We start from the raw sequence: 27,722 nt of genomic DNA, 5'->3' as shown, positions 1-27,722 counted from the left end.
AAGAAACAGAGAGAGATCGAAAGTTGCAAACAGACGGTGAGAGGGAGAAACAGAGAAACGGATAGAAAGGGGCACACAGATATCAACTGTTCTAGAAGTAGAAATAGAATGTGAATGCATCAAGGAGATATAGAACGGAACAGAACACGCCACATCCATGGAGAAAAGGACTGAAAATCAAAAACAGAGAAAGAGACAAACAGTCCAGAATGTATCAGTGTAATGCAAAAGACACTAGAATGTATGCACAAACGTTAGAGAATGAATGTGAATTAGAGAATGGTATATGGTTGGAGAACTGAATGTAGAGTTGGGGGTGGTTGGGGGTGGGATCTTCCCACTTACCCCCCACATGACAGGTCCTCTCCCTCCCATCTTTTCCGGCAAGGCAGGAAGGTGTGTACTGTTGGGTCCCATTGTTCCTCGGTGGGACCCTCAGGTGAGGACCCATGGCTGCTGGGGGATATTCCCCCTCCCCCTCCTCATGATGACAGGTCCTCTCCCACCCACTCCGGGAATACCAGCGAGCTCTTCTTTGGCCTGGCGGGCGGGCACATGGGGGGTTCCGCCGGTGAGCGCCCAGACCCCATTTCAGTGAAATCCTAAGCAGAATTACTCCAGTCTAAGACCACTGAATATTCCTGTAATCTTAGTCCTATTGCATTGCTTATTAGATGTTTCATCCTGTGCCTTGAGTCTTAGTGAGAAAGGTGGGCTGTAAATAAGGAAGATAAATAATATGCACAGGAACAGGCTGTGAGTAGGATTGTTTTCCAAGTGAATATGCATAGGGTCAGGCTACAGTGGCATAATACTAGAGCTGCCCACAGGTGAGGGAATCCCTTCCCAGCATCTTTACATCTTCAGAGCAAACACCAGAGGCCCTCCCCTGTGAATACAGATTCCTATGGGGTACTATATATTAACAAAAAAAGTGTTGTGTTCACTTACCCTCTAAGGCTAAGCCTCTTATTATTTGTCTCTTGTCCTGTCAAAAATAATTTCCTCAGCAATAAGAAGTCTGCAGGGCTATTGTGGAATGCCATTGTTTCCCTTCTCTTTTTTTTTGCTGTGAGTCTGCTACAACACAATTTTCACCCCTTCATTCCTTGGTTAGTTTTTCTTTCTCTCCCTCTCTCTTTCATTTTTCTCCAACATGATTTTACTATCCATCCCCTTCTGTCTGCAGACTTTAAAATATTTATGAATGTGTGAGTATAATTGCTTTACCTCCTGGTAGTGGTTTGTGTTAGTTGGCAACTCTTTGGTTTTTGGAAGAGCCCTTCTGTGGTTTTTGTTATGTTGACTTAAAATCAGGGCTTTCCAGCTCTGCTAACTACTAATTCTGTTCTAGTCACTTACAAGGAGATTTCACATTTGGACGATTTACTCACACCTTTCTATGCCCTTTGCATAGGGAATTTACACTTGAAAGACAATTGACAATTTTTTGATGGAGCACCACACCATTTTTGCATCACCATGGACAGGCCTGCTCCCTTCCTCCCCCAGTGATAAACACACACAAACATCAAACCACATGATAAAATGCAAGAAATCAGTGATGAGAAAGGATCAGGTCTTCTCTCTATGTGAAAGAAAATTGCTGATTCAAGATATGAGATATTTTTCTCCATACAAATTGTCCCTGTCTTCAGGTGCCATTAGTCCTATATGACAAGAGTCTGGCAACTTCTCTCATTAATGTTTAAAGAAGGCATGGGGGTTATCTATTTTTAAACAAAGGCAGAACATGGATTCTCCATCTTATTCTGGCGCTTGAAGCATTTCCCCCATCCTGATAGACTTCTTGCATCACAGCTGAAGGAAATGGAACCTTGTGACAAGGTATAAGAGGAGGGAAGGTTTTCCCTGATTCTGTTTGAAAATTGGACACACACACAGCTTGAGGATCCCAAGAAAGGACTAGAAAGCTCACTCAATGGCAGATCATACTTACGTGCTTACTGAGCATGTGAGAATTGCCTATAGAATGTTAGCCTATCAGCCTTAGAGTGAAGGTTACAACCCCAGATAAATTAATCAGTTGGAGGGTAGGGGAGTTAACTTATAAGTTACTGTTTTACTGGGTTGATAATACAATGAGCTTTAAGCCCAATTTTGAACTGGATCTTTCAATAAACTCAGCTTTTGAAAAATATGTGACCTACTTCTAAATCAGTTTTTTTTTTTTTTGCACACTCCTAGGACTTAGAGAACAGAGGATCATATCTGGTGTCCCTCCCCGCAAGAAGGTATGACAGAGCAAGCATGAGAAAATGCATGTATTTGGTAAAAATCACTTTTACGTGTGTTAATAGTGCAACAAAGGACACACACAGAAGGAACTAGGCTGGCAAACCAACTAAACAGCATACAAAAACTGGAAAAATTAACAGATACACTATATTGTCGAAGGCTTTCACGGCTGGAGAACGATGGTTGTTGTGGGTTTTCCGGGCTGTATTGCCGTGGTCTTGGCATTGTAGTTCCTGACGTTTCGCCAGCAGCTGTGGCTGGCATCTTCAGAGGTGTAGCACCAAAAGACAGAGATCTCTCAGTGTCACAGTGTGGAAAAGGTGTTGGCAGGTCATTTATATCTACTCAGGAGGGGTGAGGTTGAGCTGAGTCATCCTGTAAGAGTTTCCCAGGGTGTGGAATGCTAATGGCGGGAGGCTTCACTGTATCCTGAGGAGGTTCTTTTGCATATGGATTGGTGCTTGATGTGCTAATCTTCTCTGCAGGGCTATTGTCGGGTGTAGAGTGTTTTGTTAGCCTGGTGTTTTTCAGAACTGGAAACCATGCTCTGTTCATTCTTAAGGTTTCTTCTTTCCTGTTGAAGTTTTGCTTATGCTTGTGAATTTCAATGGCTTCCCTGTGCAGTCTGACAAAGTAGTTGGAAGTGTTGTCCAGTATTTTGGTGTCCTGGAATAAGATACTGTGCCCTGTTTGAGTTAGGCTATGTTCAGCCACTGCTGATTTTTCAGGTTGTCCAAGTCTGCAGTGTCTTTCATGTTCTTTTATTCTTGTCTGGATGCTACGCTTTGTGGTCCTGATGTACACTTGTCCACAGCTGCAGGGTATACGGTATACTCCTGCAGAGGTGAGGGGGTCTCTACTGATACACTATAGGTAACACCAAAGGGGAAAGGAATAGGTGAAACCTCACACACTAGTAAAATTTGTGTACAGTAGCAGAAATGGCTCACAAATAAACCACAGAGGTCAGTCACACATAACCTAAGCAATCTGCAAAGCACCAGAAAGAATTTATATGCCCATGGTCTTTCAGAGAACTAAACCAACCCGTTCAAAGACATGCTGGCTAGGGGGTTTGTTTATATAGAATCAAGAACACCTGCAGTGATGGGGAAACATTATGAAGACACAGAAATATTAGAAAAAGTCACTTCTGTTGTAAAACCTGTTTAACTCTGTTGACAGCAAATGTTGGTAAACTTCATTCAGTCTTATCTTCCACTTCAAGTCTGAACTCAGTTTGAACTCTCTAAAGCAGACAGCTAGGTACTAGAATAATGAATATTAACCAATTCATTCGTTTTCCTTTTGTGTGTGTGTTCAAACAATAGACTTACCAGGTTAGCATTAGTTAACAAATGAATAGTGCTAGTGGGTATGCTGATGAACCTGGAAACAGACTGATGGGTTGAATCTAAATGACATTTTCCACTAATGGAAAAGAAGGTAAAATTTCTACTATAATCTCTCAGTTTGCCCCTTGTACCATTCCTGAGGGCTGTCTGTCCCCCAGGAGCCACATTTCAGGGAAATCAATGAACTGCAGTGGGAGAGAAGCAGGAAAGATCTGTTTTGCTGATGTTTGTAAAGACCACAGTAGTTATATTTGTTTGTAATTTCATCTCTTTTGTGGATGTCATCTTGTTGAGCAGGAAATAGAGCACTGTTAAATGGTCATAATGTCACTTGGCTCAAAATTAGAGCTCTTCTCTTAATGCAAGGAAAATTAATTTACAGGCAGATCAGACTTTTTTCATCCACACAGTGCTTTTCTGAACCCATTGACATGTCCTCTTGGGACATGTAAATATTTATTTATTAATATTTGAATTTGTGGAATTGAACTTTACATTTTTGCACATCCAAATCTTGGGGTTTGCCAAAGATACAAAACCTGATGTCTATATGATTTGCTGCCAGAAATCACAATGATTTATTTGATTTAAATCCAAGCCATTATGAACTATATTTAAAATTCATTACCTAGTCTGATCCTTCCATCGGCAGCATAAGGGAGCTTATTGGGGCATTATGTGTAACTCTTGCCAGGTTGGCTTGTGGTTGCATAACTTCTTATGTGTCGGCTTACTACACTTTTTTGTGAAATAAGTAACTACGCCAGCACAGCAGCAAGCCTCATGTATGTAGCTGGTCTCCCTGGTCCTGGATTATGGAAACTTCACAATCCTGTTTATGAAACTGACTGTGGTCCCCGTATTGATATTAAATATTGATGTAGGAAGAAAGGCAGCGGCATCTATTGCATTCATTGTGCTCCCTCCAGTGCTGCTATAGCCCATTTCAGACCAGTCCACCTAATCTATAAACTAATTTATCAAGGGATTAAACTGCTTTTCTCCCTTCCAAAGACAATTGTATCTTGCTATTATTATTTATTTACTTCATTTAAACCCCCCTTGTCTTCCCAGTGGGGACCCAAAGCAGCTTACATTCTCCTTTCCTCCATTTTATCCTCACGACCACCCTGTGAGGTAAGTTAGGCTGAGAGTGTGAGACTGGCCATAGGTCATCCAGCAAGCTTCAATGACAGAAGAGGGATTTGAACTTGTGTCTCCCAGATTCTAGTTTGATACTTTAAACACTACACCATGCTGGCACTACACCATGCTATTAATAAATAATGAATCAGTAGCTGCTTAAGATGCAAGTTGAGTCTCAAGTGTAGATCTTGCAAGTCCAAACTGTTCAGTATTCCAGATCTCACTGTTCTTCCAATGTCTAGGCTGTAAAATAAAGTGTTGTGGCATAAACCGGACTGGCAGCCACTCCTTCTGGCTTTAAGTACCAGCCTGTAACCTCAGATGTGTAGTGGATGGCTATGTGATAATCTGACAGATGCTCAAAGTCACATTCAATCTACATTCACTGATGTACTAGAAACTCCAGATATATGTATTAAAAAATATCAAGAGCTTAATATTGCTATCCAAAGCAAATGTTGAGGTGTGTGTTAGATTGCCCCAGCAGAAAGGAAGCACTGATTATTCTTCTGTTGTCTATTTGCAACAGTGACAGCCTTATATAAACTGAGCTGGAATGTTCATCTGAGTGGGACCACCATGCAGGATGATTATATTCTCTATTCCTGTATATCAGGATAGGCTGGGAGAGAGAGTAAGAGAGAATGTGCCTGATAAAGCATCAAACAGAAAGATCCTGGGGAAGCATCTTCATTCAGTATAATTCAGCAAATACATTAAAATGGCTAAATCCTGATGTTCAAAAGCAGGTCCAGCTTTTCAGGAATCACTACACAATTGAACCTTACGTATGCATGTCACTATTTATGAAAGACCACCCCCAAGTCTTCCTGCCCTAGAAAATAAACTTTTCCACCAATTCGGTTGCACAATATCTCAAAAGGTGCCCAAGAATATCACACTAAACATGTATCCCTTTGTACTTCATGTATTTCTCAAGGACAAATGGGATCAGTTGTGCCTCACCAACTCATTCCCTTACCCAATTTTACTTTTACAATTAAAAGTTAAGACTAGAACACTATTAGAACAAATTGGAAAATAAAAGCAGTATGCGCCCAAGCATTTGGAATTAGAGCAACCACAAACAAGATTCCTATATCATAATATGCAATTTTCTGTCTCTACAGCAAAGTGTTAAGGTGGCCGTGGGTGGGGGGTAAATATATTCCAAATGAAGAACATTTATTGGATATGTTATGCGCCTTGAAGTTGCTTCTGACTTAAGGCAACCCTATACATTAATAAACTCCAAAACATCCTATCGAATGACCTTTGCTCAGCTTTTGCAAACTGAAAGCTGTGGCTTCCTGCATTGAGTCAATCCATCTTATGTTAGATCTTCTTTTCCTGCTGCCTTCTACCTTTCCTAGCATTATTGTCTTTTCCAGTGAGCCTTGTTATGCAGGTGAGTGGGTAGACCCCACCTCACACACACAAGCCTTTCGCACACCTTGCCCCCCATTCCAAATTTGCCTCTTCACAGGTTTGGGGCTTCCCAGGCAGGTAAAGGCCGGGAGTCCACCTCCACACACCACCTGTCTAGCCTCCACTACAGCAGGCAGAAAGCCCTGACCCAGAGCCTCACAGGGTGCCTTTCTCCTCTTTCAGAGGCTCCACTAGACAGGCAGTCAGTTCCCTTTATGTACCTCCCCTCACCAGCTGCAGCTCAGGGCTACTGGGGAAAAGGGAACTCAGAGGTATTTTCCTTATATGTGCTGCCATTATTTAATTCACTAGGCCCATTTAAAGTTACCAGAGCGTTTGTATGTGTGTCAGATATGCTCCCTCAGCCAACAATTTCAAGCCCGCCAAGATTAAACTAAACAAATATAAACTTTATTTACAAGAAGGAACATAGGGTGGACGGATTTTAAACTAATAAAACAAACTGGAGTTAAACAGGGAATGTTTCAAAGTATCAGAACAGATTAACCGCCAGCTATCTTCCTGCCACTTCCTTTAGCAGCATCTCAAACCCTTCTGTCTCAGCAGCCCCCAAGAGCCTCTTTTTCTTTCCAATGGACACATGCCCAGCATTCTGCCCGTTCCCATTGGCTGTCTCTCAGGAAAGGCAGAGCTGCAGCCAGTCCAGTCCATCACACTGGTCTTCCCACGATGTGACCTAAGTACGATAGCCTCAGTTTCATCCTTCTAGCTTCAAGGAAGAATTCAGGCATGATTTGATCTAGAGCCCACTTATTTGTCTTTTTGGTTGTTGATGATATCTGTAAAACTCTCCTCCAGCACCACATTTCAAATGAATCAACTTCTTCCTGTCAGCTTTCTTCATTGTCCAACTTTCACATCCATACATAGTAATGGGGAATACCAGAGTGTGGATTATCTTGATCTTGGTCCCCAGTGACATTTCTTTATCCTTTAGGATTTTGTCTAGTTTCTTCACTGCTGTCCTTCCAAATCTCAGTCCCCTCCTGATTTTTAGGGAGCAGTCTCCCATTTGGTTGATGATTGAGCCAAGGAATAGAAATTTTTTAAAACTATTTCAACTTCTTCATTATCGACCTTAAATTGTGTAATTCCTCAGTAGTCTTTACTTTTCTCTTCTTGATGTTCAGCTGTAATCCTGCTTCGTCATTTTCTCCTTTAACTGTCATCAGGAGTCATTTCAAGTCATCACTATTTTCTGCCAGTAACATATCATCTGCATATCTCAAATTGTTAATATTCCTTCCACCAATTTTCTCTCTACCTTTATCTAAATCTATTCCAGCTTTTTTATGATGTAGGCTGAACAGATAGGGAGATAAAATACATCCTTGTCTGACACCTTTGCCAACTAGAAACTATTCTGTTCCCCCATATTCTGTCCTAATATTAGCTTCTTGTTCACAGAAAAGCTTGCTCATCAAGACAATTAGATACTGTGGTACATACATTTCTTTTCAAACCATACACAGCTTTTCATGATCCACACAATCAAAAGCTTTGCTGTAATCTATAAGAGACAAACTGATTTTCTTCTGAAATTCTCTAATATGCTCCAGTAACCATAATAAATTTGCAATGTGATCTCTAGTACCACTTCCTTTTCTGAATCCAGTTTGAACAGCTGGCATGATTCTTTGTTGTAAAAAAATTTAGCATCATTTTGCTTCCATGGGAAACTAATGCAATAATCTGATCGTTGCTGCAATCTTTGATATTTCCTTTTTTCATAACTGGAATATAGATTATTTCCAATATGTGGGTCATTGTTTTGTTTTCCGTATTTGTTTTCGTATTAAGAATTTAATGGACTTACTTTTTGTAGCTTAAAAGAGGTCTACTGATATCCCATCTACTTCTGGTGATTTTTTTCCCTCCCAATTACTTTGAGTGCAGCTTTCACATCACTTTCTAAAATTGCAAGTTCTTCCTCAAAAGATTCTTCTTTGAAAGAATTTGTCATCTTTTCATCTCTTCTGTATAGTTCTTTAGTCTGATGGAAGTGAATTTAATGGACTAGAATATTTTATGTGCCTTTTCTATCTCTATGCAACTCTACTTTATTCTCAGGTGCCCTTATAGTATTTTTACTGTGCAAAGTAGAAAGTGAACACTGCGGGGAAATACCCAGGTAGAAGACACGTGAATGTATGCTAGTTGCTGTGAATGCTGAGGCCAATCATTGTGAAGTGCCTGCTGTTTGTAGCTGGGTAAAAGATAACCCAGGTTACTATACATGCATACCGAGCAAGCTTGCTGCTAGTAAGATGTACCTATACTCATTATGCACTATGCCACACTTAATAAGCTGATAAGGGAAACCTCCTTCTGAACTAATCATGCCAAATGCAGCCATAGAATAGAACAGGATAAGAGAAGCCAGCTGCAAATGCGAGAATTTAAACAGTTACTCTCAGAAAGCAAAAGGACATTTACTGAACCTTGGTCTGGATAATGGAGAGGCAGGAGAGGGGAGGTGACGACAGAAGGAATACAAAGGAGTGGGTTGAAAACCACCCAGCCGAAAGAAATAAGCTTGCTTCAACTTAACCAGAGTAGCAGAATTTTCCAAGGTTATGAGGAGCCCCAAGTAATAGAGGTGGGGTACCTAAGTAGCTTCAAACACATTCCAAAGGAGGGGAGATTGCTCCCCTCCCACTGTACCCCAAAGAAACAATCTCTGCCTGTAAAGTACAAGGTTGCTGAAGCGACATTTAGATGCCCTTGGCAGATGTTACACTGTCAAGATGGCAGGAAATAATGTGAACTTTATGAATGGGAAGGGGGAAAGATGTTCCTCGAAGAGAAAAAAAAATGCACTAAGGTGATAAGCAATGCTAGTTGGGAAATATTGTAATTGTGTTGCTGACCAGAATTATTCTTCCAATAAGGGACCACTAGATCATTGGAGGTGGTCACCTGCGTAAACCAATGGGGGCTACAATTATGTTTGAGCCAATGGGACCCCCAATATTGTAATGAACCAAAGGGTAAAAAATGTCTTGCACAGCTATTGTAGCTTTGATGAGCATTGGGCACGAGGGAACCTTCTACTCTCTGTGTGTCGATACTCCTCCACATTTAATAAATGTAGTAGACTTACTTCATTCACAGGACTCTGTGTCTGTCCCTTCTTGGAATTGGCTGAGGGACATTCGAACCACTGATTGTGTGGAATAAGTCTATCGTTTCTATCTTTTCTTTTCTTTTTGTCCTATCAGATAATGTAATTTCATGTTAATCTTTGAGTACTGCTAGCCATGATTTGAATTTCCCTTTGATTTCCTGGATCCAGTGGAACAGATCTCGTTTTCTTTTTATTGTTCTCTTCTGCATTAGTTATTATTATAATAGATCTGCATTAGTTATTATAATAGATCTCTTTGTCTCTATGTGCAAGTTGCTGTAAAGCTGCATTTAGAATTTTGGTTCTGTCACCTTCTGCTTCTCATTTATCTTTAGCGATTTTAAGAGTTTCATCAGTCATCCATCAAGGCCTTTCTTTTCTTTTGGCTACAGGAATAGTCTTTATGCATTCTTCCTTGATAATATCCCTACTTTCAACTCAGTTTTTCTGGTTCACATTCAGTGGAAATTAGAAATGAAAATCTGTTATTTACACGGTCTTTAAAATCTTCAGCAATGTTATTTAGATTATATTTAGGTGCTATGATTGTTGTGGTCAGTGCTTTTTTTGTGTAAAAAAAAAAGTGCCAGTCAGAACTCCAGCAGAGACATCCAAAGCCCTGCTGGCCAAAAGAGGTGCTGGTATGGCATACTGGCACATGCCAGCAGAAAAAAGCCCTGCCTATCTCTGATGCAAAAGTGATTTGTACAAAAGCCCTTATACTACAAGATGCTTGGTTAGATAAACAAAAAAATGAAACAAAAAGTGTACCACAGTGAACAAAACTGAATGGTCCCACCATCTTTCTCTAAGAAATTGTCTTCCTACTCCCAAACAATATGACAAAACCCTAAATATCCCCCATTCTCTGAGGGAACCTGCTGTCCTCCAACCCTACAAAAACCATCTCTAGTTAACTTCTCCCTTTCACAGTCACATACTTGCATGTCTACTGGAAGTTTTGTGTCCCCAAAGTCCCTCACAGTCCATGTGTTCTAAGATATATTTCATTTTTAACTTCTTAACTGGACCACCCATCCCTCCACGAGGAATGGAGGTGGCTGAGCTGCACTAGAAACCTTCTCCAATCCCTTCAATGTAACTAAACCTCCCCTTGCTCTGTGAGTCTCTGGTTTCCCCACTTTCAACCATTTTGGGGAGGAGGAAGGAAGCCTCCTACATACTCTAGAAGGGATGCTCAGATTCCAGTGAAGCCCACCACCACATAACTAAGCTCTCCCCTCCAACCTCTTATTTCTCAACTTCAGCCTCTTCTTTGAAGGCAACACTCCTTCAAGAGTGGAGCAAATAGGAAATTAGGTTCAAATTAGATCACCATTATTTTGTTAAACTTCCTTAACAGAACCAAATGCTCACACTCTTCACCCTCCTTGTGAACCTTCATTCTCTTCCAGTTTTACTCTTATTTTTGGTTGGTGGGGCACTTTTACCACCACCACCTTTTCTTGTGGGCCAGGAGCGGAGTTTCAAATTAAACCCCTCCCCTTCCAATAACTAAGCCATCCCACCCCTAGTTTAAATCTCTTCTATTTTGGGGTGGGGAGGGAGCAGGAAACTGATGCTCAGTGCATTTTTTCTCTTCCCAAACATGCCTCTAGTATCATTATTATTCCTTCTGGAGAATAGGAAACCTGCAATGTATGATGCTCAAACTGGTTGTCTTCTCTTTGGAGAAGGCAACCAGTTTCTTTGGGAGTCGCCTGGGTTCTTCCCATTTATTTCTTCTCTCATTTCAGCCTTCCTTCCTCTTAGGGGTATGTGCATGCACCCACCCCTTTCTCAGTCATCTGCGCATACCACAATACAGGGTCTGCTTCTTTGCTGCTGCTACTAGGGGCTGCATCAGCAATGCTGTGTGACCAGCCATAATGCTAGTGAGGGGTGGAGCCGGAGTGCCTCTTTGCAGGACTTGGGACCTGAGGGCTATGGCACATTGCAGGGACCTGCTGCCTGCTGCAAAGAGGAGGAGCAGTGCCGGTGGCAAACTCAGCCCAACCAGCGCCACTCCTTCTGCTGCCATTGTCCCCGCAGTAGCCCTTGCCTTCCTAGCCACACTCAAAATGGCTTGAGCAATACAATAACGTATTCAATACAATATATTCAATAAAGTATTCAATAAGCACCATTGAACGGAAAGGAGGTTACTGCCTTCACATGGGTAAGTGTTGTTTTATACTGTGCTTTTCTTTTGTAAGAAAAAATGCTGGTAACCCCAGCACAGATGGCTCATGCCCTACAGCTGAAAGAGGTGCCAGATCAGCATACGGACAGAAAAAAAACCCTGGTTTAGTAAAGTTGATTACCAATTTATAAATGGATTCAGCTTTATATTCTTAAACAGCTGTTGATACTTCCAAAATGTTAAGCTTCAGGGCTTTCTTTTCAAACTTGCAAGGCTATGTTAAACAAATATCATACCATATTATTAAAAAGAAAAATGACCTGGAATGTAAGATGACCCCATTAAAAATGTTATGCAGAAAGTTTTAGTTTATTATTGGACCTAACTGTAACTTTTATGTAAATGTAAGATACTCTCTCCTTTTTATAGCATAGTTGTGAAAAAATAGTCTTATACTTGAGGAAATACAATATTTTAGCTGAAGGGGTCACCCACCCTATTTCCCTGCAAACTGGCTGCTGGATGTATGATACTGACGCTACATTAATGATACTAACTCTGCATGTTTTACTTCTTGCAACCTGAACAATTCTCCCAAAGTGCAAATGGCTATAAACAATGACCCTTATCTGCACAAAGTACTTCCCTTATTTTTGCTGTATCACTCTTTATTATTAGTATAATATTTATTTTTGTAACAATTCTATCCTGCCTTTCTGTGCAGTCAGGGCTATCAAGTCAGCAAACAACAGAAGAACATTACACTAGAATAGCATAGTGTGGTAAATAAGACTCTCCTCTCCTCCCCATCCATACCTTGCACATATGATGAACACATTAGCTTTCTTTAAGGCAAGTAACATTCAGACTCACTCTTTCCCTCCTGTGCAATATTGGGATAATGCTGCATACTTTCTAACAAGGACCAGTGAGATAGTGTACATCAAGCATTTCAAACACTAAAACCTAAGAAAGTCCTATTAAAGTCTGGGGCTTACTCCCAGAAAAATACCCTTAAGATGGCAGCATATACGCTGTCCCTTTTTGCAAACTTTTAGACTGTTCTGTGACCTTACTTAAAAATAAGAGAGACATTTTATATAGTAGAGTATCATGAAATCACCACAAAACACTTTTTATTTGGCCATGTCAATACATTTATGTACACTTTTGTGTGGTATTTCAGCACTGTAACCATTTCAGGGTATACCTCTTCACAACATTTTGTGCAATGTATTTTTAAAAGTAGGAAACATAACCCAGAACACCACCACCATTCACTAGCATTTAAAGCATTTTCCAGTATATTAAGAACACTGAAAACTAGAATTTTTGCAAAAAGTCATTCCACCACCTGCCTTTCTCTAGCGCTGGAGTCTAAATCTAGAAGGCATTCCTTTCCCTTTCATTCATTTATATTTTTCCATAATCTGTTTATGCTTTTCAGATCCAACTGAATATAGACAGTCTTTCTTTCCCTCGTCCCTTGCGTCACAGAATGCTACTAACCGTTCACGCTTTCGACAAATAACAACGCTGTTTCCTCTACCTAACTCCTAGGCTACAGCTACTTTCAAATAACCACTACTATTCCTTCATCCCGTTAACAGGCATTCCTATAGAACGAGCTCTACTGTAGGGATTTAAATACTACCCCGGAAGTCAAGTCTTTTGCGCAATGCCTGACGGGAAACGTGGTTTCACCGTTCCCTCAGGCACCTTTACATGAGCCGTCTAGCGCGAGAAAGAGAGGTGAAGAAACCACAACTCCCCTGATCCTTTGCGGCAGCCACCACCCCCGTGCCGCGCAAGCGCGTTGGCAGGGGCTGCTTTTTGAATCAGCGGCGTTGTTATTGACGCCATATTGCTGGTGTGGAAGAGTCACAGAGAGCCGCGGTGCAGCTGCCGTCAGCGCCATCGCTCTTCATCGGCGGCCTCAGGCCGGGTAGCCTCCCGTCGAGCCGCTCCCACCGGCCCAGACACCCTCCCGGATACGGCCCGGGGAGGATTTGCCGCGGGCGGAGCCCCCAGAGTCCACCCGGGGCAGGAGCTCCGGGCCGCTCCCTAGAGACTCAGGTGGCTGGCAAGAGAAAGCCGAGGCGGCGCGTAGCGGTGGCGACCCTGGGCCTGACGCGGCGCACCAGCGGCTGAAGCGCCGCCCTTCTCCCGGCCGTCCGTCGGACCTCCTGGCCGCTCTTTTAGTGGGGAAGGCCGGGCCGGCTCAGCCGCCGCCGCCCCCTCCTCGTCCCCTCCTTCCCTTCCTGGGCCGACCTCCGTCCTCCTCCTCGTCCCACCGCTCAGCCCGGCGATGGCCTGCGGGGCCACTTTAAAACGGACTCTGGATTTCGACCCGCTCCTGAGCCCGGCCTCGCCGAAGCGGCGGCGTTGCGCCCCATTGTCCGCCTCGGCAGCGACCTCGTCCTCCTCTTCCGCGGCCTCCTTCGCCTCTTCCCCGCAGAAATACCTGCGTATGGAGCCCTCGCCCTTCGGGGAAGTGTCCACTCGCCTCACCACAGGTAAGGGCGGGGGGGCTGAAGGGGCGCTTGGGTGGGGCCGGGGTGGGGGGGAATAGCTGGGGCTGCCGCCTTGCCCTGCCCCTGCGGGGCTCCCGGGAGTCCTTCGCCTCGCTTTCGCCGCCGCCTCCCTTCCCCCCACCCCCTCCCCCGCCTTGACTGGCTCTCGCCGCCGAGTCGGCACAATGGAAATGGCCGCTCTCGCCGCGGTGGGGGTGGGGAAGTGGCAGATATGGGAGAGGCCGCTGAAGGGGGCTGATAATGGGGCTGAGCCGGTAGATGTGCGAAGAGGGGGAGGGCCGCTGGTCTCTCGCCCTTTTCTTTCTGCCGGGAGAAAAGGGGGCTCTCTGGGGCGCTGCCGCACCCCCCCCCCCCTCCGCGGGAGAGAGGGCTGGGAGGGTAATGGTGAGCGGGGAAAGAAAGAGGAACTGGGAGACCGCCGCCTCTGAGGAAGCCGGCGTCCTGCCTAGGCAAAGGTCCCCCCCCCCCGCCTCCCCGATTGTCTGCTCTTCTTTCTCTTCCTCCCCGGTACAGGCAATCGATTTGTTGCAGCCATTAACTCTGGGGCGTGAGTGTGTTGCCTAAGCCGAGACGGCAATGTCGCCGCCGCCTCCTCCAACTCAAACACCGGGGGAGGGTTGCGGAGCGGGGTCTGTCATCAATCACACACAGTAGGCCGCTTGGGCAATGGCAGGGACCGATTCAGTAACAAAAGAATTCTTCCTCTCCTTCGAATTAAGTCGAGGGTCTTCAATGTTGTCTATAGAGGTCTGCCCAATTAGAAACAAACAAAAAATCGTGAGTTTATTAGGGTGTATGTTGTCTGTGTATGGGGTGACTTTAAAAGACGTCCATTACAATGAGGAGGCACTTTTTTTGTGTTTGTAACAGGTAACATTAAATCAGGATATCTTCCCCCAGACGTTCTCTCCCAGAACACATTTAATGAGCCATAATGTTGGTATCAGTGTCTTTAAGTATGAACATTTTTGGTATTTCCACGGTGTAGTTGATTGTACCAGGTCACAACTGGATTTTTAGGTTTGTTTAGCATTTATAATCCTTGTTGTTTTAAGATACATTTCCTTCTCCCATTTTCACAATTCTAGATCTGTTTATTGATCAGTTGAACTAATGCTAATGTTCTAAGGAATGTGGCATTTAAATTATTTGTTATGATTATTTGTAATAGGTAATCCAGCTTTTTAATTAGTTTCTCTTCAGGTGGTAAGAAATCTGTTATAAACAGTTTTCTACAACTACTGTTTTACAAAATGATTGTAGTTGTCCCATGGTAAATAGTTCTCTGAATTAGTCCTTTGACCCTGTATCTTGCTATACTCTTTAGAGAATACGGAATCTAATTTGAAGTTGATTGGTCACAGACAGTATGTGGAAATTAATGTTATCTTTTAGATTAAGCTACATTCTGACATGTTTGGTACCTAGGCCAAAACTCCAAACATTCAGTGACCTATTTAACACTGATATAATACCATTGAAATCAATAGTATAACAAAATGTGGAGGTTGAATCACTGCCTCCTTGAACACCTTTCTCACGAATAAATTCTGTCAGTCATTGGAGCATATTGAGTGGCTTCAGGATTGTAGCTTAGTATGAATAATAAAACAACTAAATGTTTTTCATATAAGGACGAAAAGCTGAGTTATTTAAACCCTTTGGGTTGAGAAGAAACGTGTACTATGATTGCTTTGTATAAACATGAGTTGAAAAACTGATTCTTTGATGTGACCTATTGGTCATGTAGACATTACTGGTTAGCCTGTGCCTAATTGTGTTTAATATGCAAAAAAGTGGAGACACTGTCTTGACAAACCTGGGTTGGGAAAAGATTTAAAGATCAATTGATGTGTTTATGTGCATTTCTGAAGTTGAGTAACATTGATTTCATTGATTGAAATGCACAGTCCCTTACTTAGGTATGATGCAAGGTTTGGCCATGATGCTGTCATAATAGCATTTTACTTTAATTATTACAGTATTTACTCAAATGCAAGACTAGGTTTTTCCCTAGATAGGACATGAAAAAGAGGGGGTTTGTTACATCTGCATATGAATTAAATAGTTTCAAGTAATTTTTTTTGTGTATAATATTTTAAGGGAGTATTCTTACATTGGGAGTTGTCTTCCTTTTGAGTAAATACTATGATGGGTTTTATACTAATATAACTCTTTGCTGGCCCTGTTACTTGACAGAGCTGAATGAATCCCATCTAAAATTTCAGTAGACAGAAGGGGTGGGGGAACTTTGCCAGATCCTCAGACTCCCTCCCCCCAGCAGCATTTCAGGGAGTATTTTGGAGTGCAACAGTGGGAGGCAGGGAAATCATGCTCCAAGGATGGAAATCCTAGGTGGGGTCCAAGCCTAATTCTAGAGGCTTTTGCACATTCTTAAACTGCTATGCTGTGTCATGTCAATGGCATGGTTACTAACATTAATACACATTTAGACATTGGTTTCAGGTTTGGAGTAGTTGAATTTACAGCTTTGATGGTTCTTTTAATTCACTTGAAATTTATGTAAAACGTTGATTTGTCTCAGTCCTGCTTGAGTGATCGGCTGTATTCTTGTGGTTCTTGAAAAACAAAGTTGGTTTGGGAGTTGGAGGGTGCGTCATTAAAATAAAATACTTTGTAGTCAACTCACTTGGTTTCTGTTAATAAGTGCTGCTGGTGGGGCAGCAAAGTACTTTCAAAATATATCTAATAGAAGCTTTATGTTTGGACAGCTGCTGTGTTGCTTTTGATGATGACCTGACTTTCTTTCCTATTGAGAGCATGGGTAGAGCCCAAGTAAAAAATGTTTTCTGTATTACATTTACAGAACAGATTTAACAGAAGCGAACTAAACCACTGTAGCATTCCAGTCCTGTTTATAGGCCTTCAAATAAAAAATAGTTAATAAAGATAAAATTCTGTTACTGTAGTTCTCTGATAGTAGATTTCTGCTGAAGTAGCATACTAAGGCCTGGTTCTTGCTGAGATGGCAAACCTGTCTGGGCTATGCTGTCTCAGACTCCCAACACACACACACCCCATCAGCAAAGGTGTCAGGGAGAAGGCGAGGCTAGAATCTTTTTCTCTAATGACAATTTGTGTGTGTGTATTGTTTTTTAAACAGGGAAGCATTAAAGCATGTGAACCCCCACCCCCTTTCAATTTGAAGTGGCACTGCCCTGGCATAGGTTTACTCTCTCTGAAAACTAGGTAAAAGTAAATGGATCAACTATCAAAGCAAGCACATGGCAGGACCTTGGGTTATCAGGCATTTGTTTGGGTTTGTATTTCTAATACTACTTCACTCTTAAAAGTTGTTTTACACATGCATGTAGAAGTGTTTCCCTTCCAAACAGTCCTTTTTGGTGGAGCAACTTCACAAATCTCACCTGTTTGTCATTAGAATTACACATATTGATCCTAAGATTTTTGAAGCTTCCTCCAGTAATTTGCTAACTGAACCAGAATCCATTTATAATTTTGACAAATAAAGTACCATGACTTCATCTCATGCGTTCAAAACTAATTTGTTCCTGTTGTTCAGTGTTCAAATCCCTATACTTCAAAATATAAATGTAAACAGAGGAATGGGTTGGAAGTATAGTTGGGTTAGTTGGGAAAAGTAGTGCCTGTATCAGCAAGCAGGAAGGAGAAGGAAACATTCTTGAAAATAACTTGCAATAACATGGAAAAGCTGTGAACTTTAGGCAGTTGCAGCTTGCAACATCCTTCCTTTCTATGTAGAAGTAATTTGTAATCTCCAGTTTTATGTCTAAGTTTCCAGCCCTTCTTCAGCATGAGACGACTTCTTTTTTACAACAGGATCACATTTTTTTTTGCACCCCCCCCCCCCAAGTACTAGTGACCCTAGTATGACCAACTTGCAGGATTCTACCATTTGGCCAGTGATCAATACCAGTGTTTTCCAACTTATTTTCCATGGAGGAGCCCCTAGGTAATTTTTTTTAAATCTGAGGAACCCTCTTTGAAAATGTTTACAGGCCAGAAAAGTTGGTGGCAGGGAGCGCAATTCAATTACGTCTAAATTATTGACAAGAAAATGTAAGCTGTTACGTCTGCTTACATTGTAAGAAAAAAAGCAAAGCATTTTGCTTTTTTGTATTATCTAATCATTTTTCACGCCAAAATATATCAAATCAAAATAAAGTTCATATCCAAATATAAGGTTTACTTTAAGTGTGATATGTTCTTTTTTACTTTTGCACAAATGTTCTTGGCCAAATTTGGATATTTGGAATTTTTTTTGCAGTGTTTCAAATTTTTTATTCCACAATTTCTTGCTGAACCCCTGATGATGTCCTGTGATGCCCTTGTTGGGATATGTTGATCTATATAGTAACTAAAATACCAGTTACTGGATACTGCCCTGTGTTCAGATGCTACTCAGTGAGACTATGCAAGGATCATGAAGAATGGATGGCATTGCAACTACCTTGGAAATGCCAGGTCTTTAATCTTAACTATTACTCTTTCAAATGCAGGCTGAAATTAGAGGTGACAAAGTAATTGCCTTCATTTGGAATGGAAGTGGTGTGTCACCATTATTGAAATGAAAAACAACAATTATTTTTTGCACCATCTTACATTGTTCAATAGAGGTCATGCCATTGAACCAGTATGGAAATAGGAATGTGATCATAATTACCCAGTAGTTGCTGTTTAGATTTTGAAAAGACAATTCTGTGTATTGGTCCTAATACAAGCAACTGATTTCTTCTCAGAATTCTTGACACTCAAATAACACACTCCTGCCCCATGTCTTGCAAGGTTTTAGTTGTCAGAGAACTTAGAAGTTCTGACATGTTGGAAGAGTATGTTCTTACAGATGAGATCTTTAAGATTACTTTGAATGTAAATTTAGTCATCACAGTCTATCATGGGTTGACTTGCAACATTTTTGTCTATTGCCCCACAGGGGTGTATATGTCCAGCAGCCCTGGTTCTGCTTGTGGTTCTGGTCTTAGTACAGAATCTGTACATCAACATGTACCTTTTTATGTAGCGCATCCTCTTGATCTGTGTTGGGGGTTACATAAAATAGGGACTTCTTTGTCCACTGAGTGTCTGTTCTGTATCAAACAGAGAGGCCTGGATGAGGATTGGGAGGGTGTTTTTTTTCCCATCTTGGCAGTACCTTGTTTAAAATAACCAGTTCTTAGGTTCCTGGTTTGATCCAAATACTATTTTTCACCAAAAGTCAAAAATCTAGATTTACATTCAGTATTTATAGTCAAATGCTGCCAGTAATCTTACCACACCATTGATTGCAAATGAAAAATTTAAATGAATATGGCCTCTGCATAATTTTTGATATGGCATGGTTTTCTGTTTACTGAACAGAAATTGGATTCTAAGGACATGGGCATGTACCGTTGGTTATAGGAGAGGATTGGGTTACTGAGACCTATCATGTCAGTGGATTGCTTTGGATTCTACTTTCCAGGCATGACCCAGGGCTGCTAAAATGTTTTAGCCTGCATCTGCTCTTGTATCCCATATTCCAGGACGAAACAACCTTTTGATACTTTTGTGGATGCTCATCAAATAGTGATGGTGTCCAATTATAAAGTTTCCCTTCTTCAGGGAAATGCTAAGCACTGGTATTTTTCATAACCAGTAGATCTTTGGAACTTGACTGATGAGGTGGCTCTGAAGTTTTAAGGAGTGTGTTCTGAAGTTTTAAGGAGATAGGGACTTTGGAAAAGACCCTTCTCTAAAGAAGTGGGATCATTCCTTGTGCAAGGCTAGTTGGATCCTAAAATTTCTTTAGATACTAGAAAGGAAAGAATGTAATTCTTTTGAGGGGTGCATTATTCCTACACGTTGTCTAAGAATTCAGGTTATTTTTTAAAGATTATTATTTATGTGACCTCATTTTCTTGAGGTGCATGAAAGACAGTGTCCACATGATGAAAATTGTTTTTTGCGTTTTTCCAGCATTGGTTGTTAGCAAAGTCAGCCTCTTAAAACTTGCTAGATGACTGTAGATCTGAGTATCAACTTTTTTACATCAGTTTTATAATCATTCTTAAACCCAGGATACTGGTAAGCTTCGGGTGGTGGTGAACGGGAGCTAAAATGTGCAAGTCATGAGGAATGTGGACGTAGCATCTGTAAGTTGGACAGATGGAATAAGAGTCTACATTTTGCTTAGTAGAGGCAATGTGGTGGTGTACCGTTCCCTGTTTGGCAGGTGGTGATTCTGTCTCATTATAAGGAGAGGAGAGTTTCACAGCAGAATGTTGTTGGCAGGAGTGGCACTAAGAGAGGTTTTTACAGAACTGTTGAGCATCACCCTGACCCCCAGATTGATTCCTTCTAAGCCCCTGCTCACATCACCCAGACCCAGTACATCATTCAAAACTAAATTTGTATGCCCAGGGCCAGAGATGTAGAATTTCCAAAAATTTTGAAGCCATGGGGGGGGGGGGAAGCAGGGTATTAGGATGTGTGTGTGTACACACATGCACACTCAATGTATGGGATATCAAGGTTGGGGAGGAGAGAGTCTTTGGAAACTGATATCAGGCCACATCTCCAGAGGAGAAGTGGTCCCAGTTTGCCTCCTTAAAGTAGGAAGTGCTTCAGCAGAGTCCAGGAATATCACCTTTGCACGCATTTGGAAGCAGCTTTCATAGGAGGAGGAGGATGGTGCCTCCTAACATTTTGTAGAACTGCTCAATATTTTGTGATTAGTTCACTTCCTTCCCCCCAGCTGCCATTTTGTTGTGATGCCCACTGACCTTTTAAAGTTCCCAAAGGGACCACAGGTTGGCACATCTCCTCCCCCCACAAGAAGTTGCAGCCAACTCCTACTTAAAATAATTCATACTATACATTTCGAATGAATTAAACATTTTCTTTAAAAGCATTAATTCTGAAATAAATATTTGATACAGTTTAGTGCTCTTGATTTTTTCTGAGTTTTCTCATCTCTAAGCAGGGTTTCCTAGTCTCCGCACTCCCCCTTGTAGCCCTGGCTACACACGTTAATATAAAGTGTAGAGCTTTCTGAGCACAGTGGATAAACATTTGTGAAGAACAGCCCTGGCACATATCAAGATGTATATGGAGTTGGAGAAGTTTGGGGGAGAGCTACAGAAGTTATATGCTTCATTTCCTGATGCATCCAAAAAGTGTTGAATTTGAGCACTTAAGTGGGGATACATTTTTTTTAGTGTTATGTGGAATTGTCTGCTTACTGAAGACAGTGTAAAGGCAATTACTTGTTCCCAGGGGCAAGCAAAACTGTTCTCCAGAAGATCTTTGATTGTTTTGTCACTCTTCATCCAGAGGGAGAAGCATCCAACCAGCCCTACTGCATTCTGCCAGTAGAGTGTAGAGTGTGCTGATTCCTTTGTTTCTTTTGCTAGATGGGGTAGGAGAGAGAATTCAGATCTTTATGGGATGTCATAGGTATTTGAGGCTGCAGATAAATATTCCAGTAGGAAGCATACTTGTAAATACCATCATTAAATTGGGTGTGGAGCAGTAACACAAACGATGTACAATTAAGCTAGTTAACTTATGCAGTGTGCAGCAATGCTTTAAATTTGCATTATACTACATGGAACGATGTATGTGTTATTCAGTGTGGAGTATGGCGCTCAGTTGAGTTAAGCCTGTTACAGATATTAATAGTCATGCAGTGTACAGTGATAGAGATCAGTATTGAATGGACAGCATAGGTGTTTTTGCATCTATAGAACTAAAGGACAGATTCTAAATATTTCTAAAGGTTGCACTCAGCTTTATAGCACTGCTGTAATGATAGACTTTCAATCTGGGAGATAGAATGAGTACTGTAATTCTAGTGGTGTGTTGTGGAAAGTTAGCACATAAGTAGTAAGTAGTGGGTCTCAGTTAATAAGGGGAGGGGGAGCAGTGAGTGCAACTACCCCACTTCTGGAGAGTGGGGAAGAGTTTTTGGGATTTAAAGGAGAAAGCACATTTGGGGGTAAATTTAACTTTTTAATGTAACTGGTTAAAATTTTTGCTGAGTGTTTCAGAAAGCATTTATATGTACAATTACATTTCAGTAGTTAAAACTTGTACAAATGTTGCCACCAAGTAATGTAACATGCAAAGAATTTTAAACGAGGTGGCAATTAGCAGAGAAACAATTATTTTTTCCCCTTCTTCCAGAACAAATTCTGTACAATATAAAACAGGAGTACAAACGCATACAGAAGAGGAGACACTTAGAACATTTTCAGCAGACAGATCCCTGTTGTTCTACTGATGCACAGTCACAAGCATTTCTCCTTACTGGACCAGCTTTGCCAGGTGATTTTTTTTTTAAAGACTAAATCTGTGTAACATGATATGTTTGGGTTCCAAATGGTTGAGATTGGCCTCTGTTTAATTTTAAGTTTCACTAAATGTGATTTTAAAAAAAATACTCTTATTGCAAGAGGTGGAGGGAAATCGTGATAACACTAATGTAAAGAAAAAGCACTTAATGTGAGCTTTTCTGTTTGATATTACCTAAGCAGCCAATTTATTGGGCAGTGGACGTTGTACTACAAGTGAAGTGTGAAGTATGAGATGGTGCCATTATAGTGTCCCATGCAATGTGTGAAATATTACCAGAAAACACACAAGCTCTCTCTTGCAGTAGTTTTATTTCTAGGTTATTCAGCTGTTGGCTAGTAGAAGACAGGGCTTGATGTTATGCCGCAGTCTGGAACATTCTACAAACCTGCTGACTCTGGTTTGTCCATCTATGAGCATTTAAAAATGGTCTCTAATAAGACAGATTTTACATATTTGAAAACAAATTGGCTTGCAGATGGTTTGAGTGTTTATTCCTGCACATCATTGTAGATGAATTTTAGTGACTTACAGTCTCTAATGTTGCAAACACCTTAAGCTCTGTGCTACTGAATTTATTAAATTGATGAGCACTTAGATCAGAGACCTTTGCTCAAAGGCAGTCAGCCAGAGAAAGGTAATTGCGCTTAAGTCTCATCTGCATTAATGAGAATAGAATGCAGCTAACTTGCTCTCGATTGAACTGCAAGAACTCAGGCTAATGAAGTCTGATACAAGATTTTCAACAGTATATTGTACTGAACAGGCAGTTGACCAGTTGTCAAGATATGCCTGAATTACCTTTTTAAATATTGATTAATAGGTACTTCATCTGCAGCAGCATCACCACTGAAAAAAGAACAGCCCCTCTTTACTCTCAGACAAGTTGGAATGATCTGTGAACGCTTACTCAAAGAACGTGAAGAGAAAATCCGTGAGGAGTATGAAGAAATCCTGACCACAAAACTTGCAGGTATGATGAAATGCGTAAAATTGCAACCGTATCATAGCTAACAAAGAATGCTGATAAAGAATTCTTGAGAGTGTAGATTGGTATACTGTAGTAACTGCAGCCATCCCACTTCTATCCCTATTTGCTTACCCCTTCTCCTTTTTCCATTCTTGAGTTAACTGCTGCTTCATTGCCATAATTTTACTTTACTGGCAGATTACATGGTGGCTCCGATGCTACCAGACTCTAACCAACATTGTAACAACATCACAATGCCAGACACAATTAAGCAGGGTCAGCCAGAAGGCACTGCTGAGCACAGCATAAGAGAAGTTGGATCCAGTATTTTTAAAAGCTGTCATGTGAAGCACTGAGGCTATCCCAGTTCGGTTTAAGGACACAACTGCTTTAGCTAGCAGTATCTGGCATCAGTGATGACATAACTGCCCTGCACTAGCAACACAGCTGCTGTGCATGTGTATGCAAATAGCAGCACAGGCACCTCTGCTGCCACTTGGCAAAGGGTGTCAAAATCCTCCTCCCTCCAGCAGCAGTAGTTGGTAGTTTTCCCACTTGGGGTTGCAGCTAAAGGTAGAACACTGCAATTATTGTGCGCTGTAGATAGATGGTTGGAGCCGATTGGTTCATTCTACTGGCTTGTTCTAGTGCAAGAGGCCTTTCTATTGATGTGCTTGAGCTGGAGGAACAGACTAGTTGAACAAACTGATAGGATCCAGCCCGCTGTGAAGTGATTTGTTTGGTTACTCATTTGGATTACTCTTTGATCACAGAACAGTATGACGCTTTTGTGAAGTTCACGCATGACCAGATCATGCGACGATATGGAGAACAGCCTGCAAGTTGTAAGTATTTTATCTTGAGCTTGAATGTCTGTGAAGGTTGCTGGCAAATCCTGTATGCATAGCTTTTTAAAAAATGGCAAATCCAGTATGCATAGGTTTTTAAAAAATGTAAATGCAATTATTCAAGGAAAAAATTGGTCCTGTAAAGCTACAGGTGTTCAGAGAATATTTTGAGTTGCCTTTGTGTATAATATGGGTGGATTGATTAGTAATTGTGTTCAGTGTCCAGTTACATTGTCAGCTGTTATCCCTGACTTGATTTTATTTCTCTTTTCAGATGTTTCATGAATCATGTTTTCTGCATATGTGGGCAGCCCTGAAACCCTGTACTATTGTTGCAAGCTGTCCTTTAAAGACTTGCAACAATGCCATATCCCCCCCCACCCCCATACACTGGTTACTTCAAGCTTTTGTCAGTGGCAACCACTCTTATGCAGCAACTGGTTTTGGAGTGCTCCCTGATGTCAGTACCACCTGGATGTGGACCTTTGCTACCTGTTAATACCAGTGGTCTCATTTGCTGTATCATTACAATTTGGCTTATGTTAATAAGTTTGAAAAGTAAAAGGATTAAAGCTGGTGTACTAGAACTCTGCCCTTCACTGGTTGTGTAAATAAAAGTGTAGAATGACGCTTCTGACTGAAGTTAGTGTGGTTTTCATAACTGTGCACTGCAAAGCTGTATTCACAGTTAAATTAGAATGTAAGCCCTGGACAACTTTTTAAGAAAATAGCCCACAGCACTGCCTGTGAAATAGTGAAGGAGGGCGTTTCTGTATTCCATGACTTTTTGGGGGTTAAGAATGGGTTTATATAATTTCTCATTTTTGTAGTTTTTATTTATTCTATCAGTCTTTAACAAATGTTTATTGCCGCAATTTTTCAGTGTATCATTGTTTTACTGCCCTTGTAGTACTGGAATTTAGTTGAAAGAATAAAACATTTACTTCTAACCTGTTTGTTTTTTAATATGTAGGAGACATTTTTACCAGCACCTAAATGTAATTGATAACCAATGAATTTAAAAGTAACAAAAATTGTTATGAGATCAGAAGGAAAAGCTATAGAAACTGGTGATTTGGAAAGCTTCCTTTTTACTAAAGTTAGCTGGCATACTGATTTGCTGTAGAGGCACATTTCTTGTGTGACTAGAAGCTATGGATTCAGTGTTCCATAGGTGGTTGGCTGAGCTTCTTATGACAGAAAAATAAAAATTGCAAGGATGTCAAAGGAGTATGTGTAATTGGGGAGGGGGCAGTTCCCCCCTCCGAGTCTTGAGAAAACTGGTTACAAGTACATCCAGTAATTCACTGGCAGCATTGCACAGAACACAGTTCAGAGAAGAATAGGTAGCAGTCTGATTCCATTGCAACATTCCGTTCTATCAACAGGTATTTGTTGTTTCTCCTACTCTTGCCCCATGGTTGAATTAGTAGTTCTGCAAGATCAAGGGAATTGACATCTTGAAATTGTTAGCTGTATTGGTGGGTATGGGGGTGTCAGATATATAAATATATGAGGATGTATTTTGCTTGTGTTTTTATTTTAAGGTGGAAGGTAGAAATACCTGCTCTTTAAATGGATCTGTTGAATCAACAGTACTGTTGGAGTAATATGAATTGTTGAAGGCTTTTTGAATCTGGAAGCTGAATACCTAGGGAAGACTGCTGGCTGGTTGGATATACCCACACTTCCTCTTTCCAGGGTATCCAGTCTTTCTGTGCCAGGCTTTTTAGCTGCACTGCTGTTGTTGGTCTAGAAGGGCCTGAATATGGCCTTTCCTACAGATGTGGGGTTTAGGTGTCTTAAGGTGGCTTTTGATACATTGGTGAGATAGAAGAACAGCTAGATTTGAAATCAGTGGCACCTGAGAGACCAATGACATTTTCAGCATGTAAACTTTTGAGAGTCAGAGCTCCCTTCTTCAGATAATACTGGCCATTAATTTGAGTCCGAGATGGCAAATATTGTCACAGCACTTCAACAAAAGGTAGAATTTAAGACACAAGTGGTTTTTTTTTAAAAAAAAATAAATTTCAAAATGAGTTTTAGACTGCTGCTTTAGATACTACCAGTAGCAGTGCTAGAAGTAGAGAACCTGCAAGGACTTACTACAGGGTCACTTGATATCCCTCTGCACAATTTCGTCTTCTTCTCACTCCCTGCCAGCCTTTCATGTGCTCTTACTTGTCTTCAGCTTTATTTTATTTGCTTCATTTATACTCCACCTTTCTTCCCAATAGGGACCCAAAGCAGTCTGTTATCAAAACAACCCAATTAGGCTTCCACAGCAGAAGGGGAATCCAAACCCCGGTCTCTCAGCTCATAGTCTGGCGTGTTAACCACTATACAACTAGTCCCCAGCTTTCACAACTTCTATCTACCTCGCAGCTTCTCCTTAGGAAATATCTGAGCAGGCTGTATAGCAGCAAGTTACCTAGGGGTTACTGCTGGGCATGGACCCTCCAGAGCAGGGTCCTGTTTTCAGAAACCAGGGCTTGAAGATTGGCAGTATTGTGGTTGCCACCCCCCCCTCACAATAGCCACTAAGATATCGGAGGATGTTTATTTCTTAAAACTCCATGCTTCTATTGAGGGGGGTGTTAATACATTTTCCCTATTCTCAGTAGGAAGACTGGACTTTTCAAGATGTTTCTGGATTTTGGTATCCACAGATGGGGCCATCTTAAGAATTAGGCAGGGACCTACAAGAAGGGGACATCCTATTCCCCCTCCCCTTTTGGACTTATGCCCCCCTCTTTCTGTCTCCATCAACTCCCCCTAGCTAACCATGGCTCAGGTGTGCTCTTCCTCATGCCCACCTCCAGCACTGTCACACCATAGTGATGACTCCTACACACCCTTTCCCAGCCCACTGCCAGCAGGTCCCATGCCTGCTCCTGTGCCGCCTCTGGTTTGGGGGCTGACGGGGGAGAGCTATGCCTCAGGAGCAGGGAGGGCTTGTGGGTTCTTACTGCCCCTCTCCAGTTAACGCCTCAGCAACTGAGAGCGGCAAAGAGCAGCAATGTCTCACATACCACCTGCTTCTGAAAAAGTCTTACTTATTTTCAGGGTTTTTCTTGAAACCTCACAACCCCCCCCCCCCCCCCAATTTGTAGAAACATCTTTCTCCAGGGCCATGATTCACAGATATAAGCATACACAGATGAGCCATGTTGAGAATTAGATATATTGATATTAGAAGGGTTAAAGGCAGGGATACAGTTTTTAATTCAAGGTTTATTCTAAGAACTAAGTACCTTCTCATTTTCCTGGGCAAAGACAACTGCAGAATCATACTTTACTGTACATTTGGAAATGTACAAATTCAAGTTTTTATGCATGAATAAGCTGAGTCACTAAGTTGCCAGTAATGGCAAGGAAGACTATATACATGTATGCTGACCAGGTTAATGTTCCTAGGTAAAAAGTAAAGCATGCTGTTGAGTTGCAGCTGACTCATGGAGATCTCATAAAGTTGCACCTCAAGGGTTTTTAACACAGGAAATGAGCAGATGTCTGCCAGTGCTTTGTCTGTTCAGGCAGCAGACTCACGTTTT

At 41.5% G+C, this 27,722-nt stretch overlaps 1 protein-coding gene across 1 annotated transcript; it reads left to right on the top strand.

The window, feature by feature from the left end:
- The first annotated feature begins 12,957 nt into the window (after positions 1–12,957).
- Positions 12,958–25,115, top strand: AKIRIN2 (akirin 2). The gene is made up of 5 exons (XM_055001533.1): positions 12,958–13,995; positions 22,180–22,320; positions 23,171–23,320; positions 24,091–24,162; positions 24,440–25,115. The coding sequence occupies exons 1-5, from the start codon at positions 13,788–13,790 to the stop codon at positions 24,448–24,450; spliced, it is 582 nt and encodes a 193-aa protein (XP_054857508.1). The 5' UTR covers positions 12,958–13,787; the 3' UTR covers positions 24,451–25,115.
- Positions 25,116–27,722: the final 2,607 nt, after the last annotated feature.

Source organism: Eublepharis macularius, chromosome 1, assembly GCF_028583425.1.
Source record: "Eublepharis macularius isolate TG4126 chromosome 1, MPM_Emac_v1.0, whole genome shotgun sequence".
NCBI lineage: Eukaryota > Metazoa > Chordata > Lepidosauria > Squamata > Eublepharidae > Eublepharis > Eublepharis macularius.
Note: the sequence above shows the minus strand (reverse complement) of the source record. Positions and strands in the feature narration are given on the sequence as shown.

Bases quoted from the DNA above. Each gene is read 5' to 3' on its own strand.
- AKIRIN2 (XM_055001533.1), top strand. From the start codon at position 13,788: ATGGCCTGCGGGGCCACTTTAAAACGGACTCTGGATTTCGACCCGCTC. The intron at 22,321-23,170 runs GTGATTTTTTTT...ATTGATTAATAG, and splicing joins TACTGGACCAGCTTTGCCAG to GTACTTCATCTGCAGCAGCA. The intron at 23,321-24,090 runs GTATGATGAAAT...CTTTGATCACAG, and splicing joins CCTGACCACAAAACTTGCAG to AACAGTATGACGCTTTTGTG.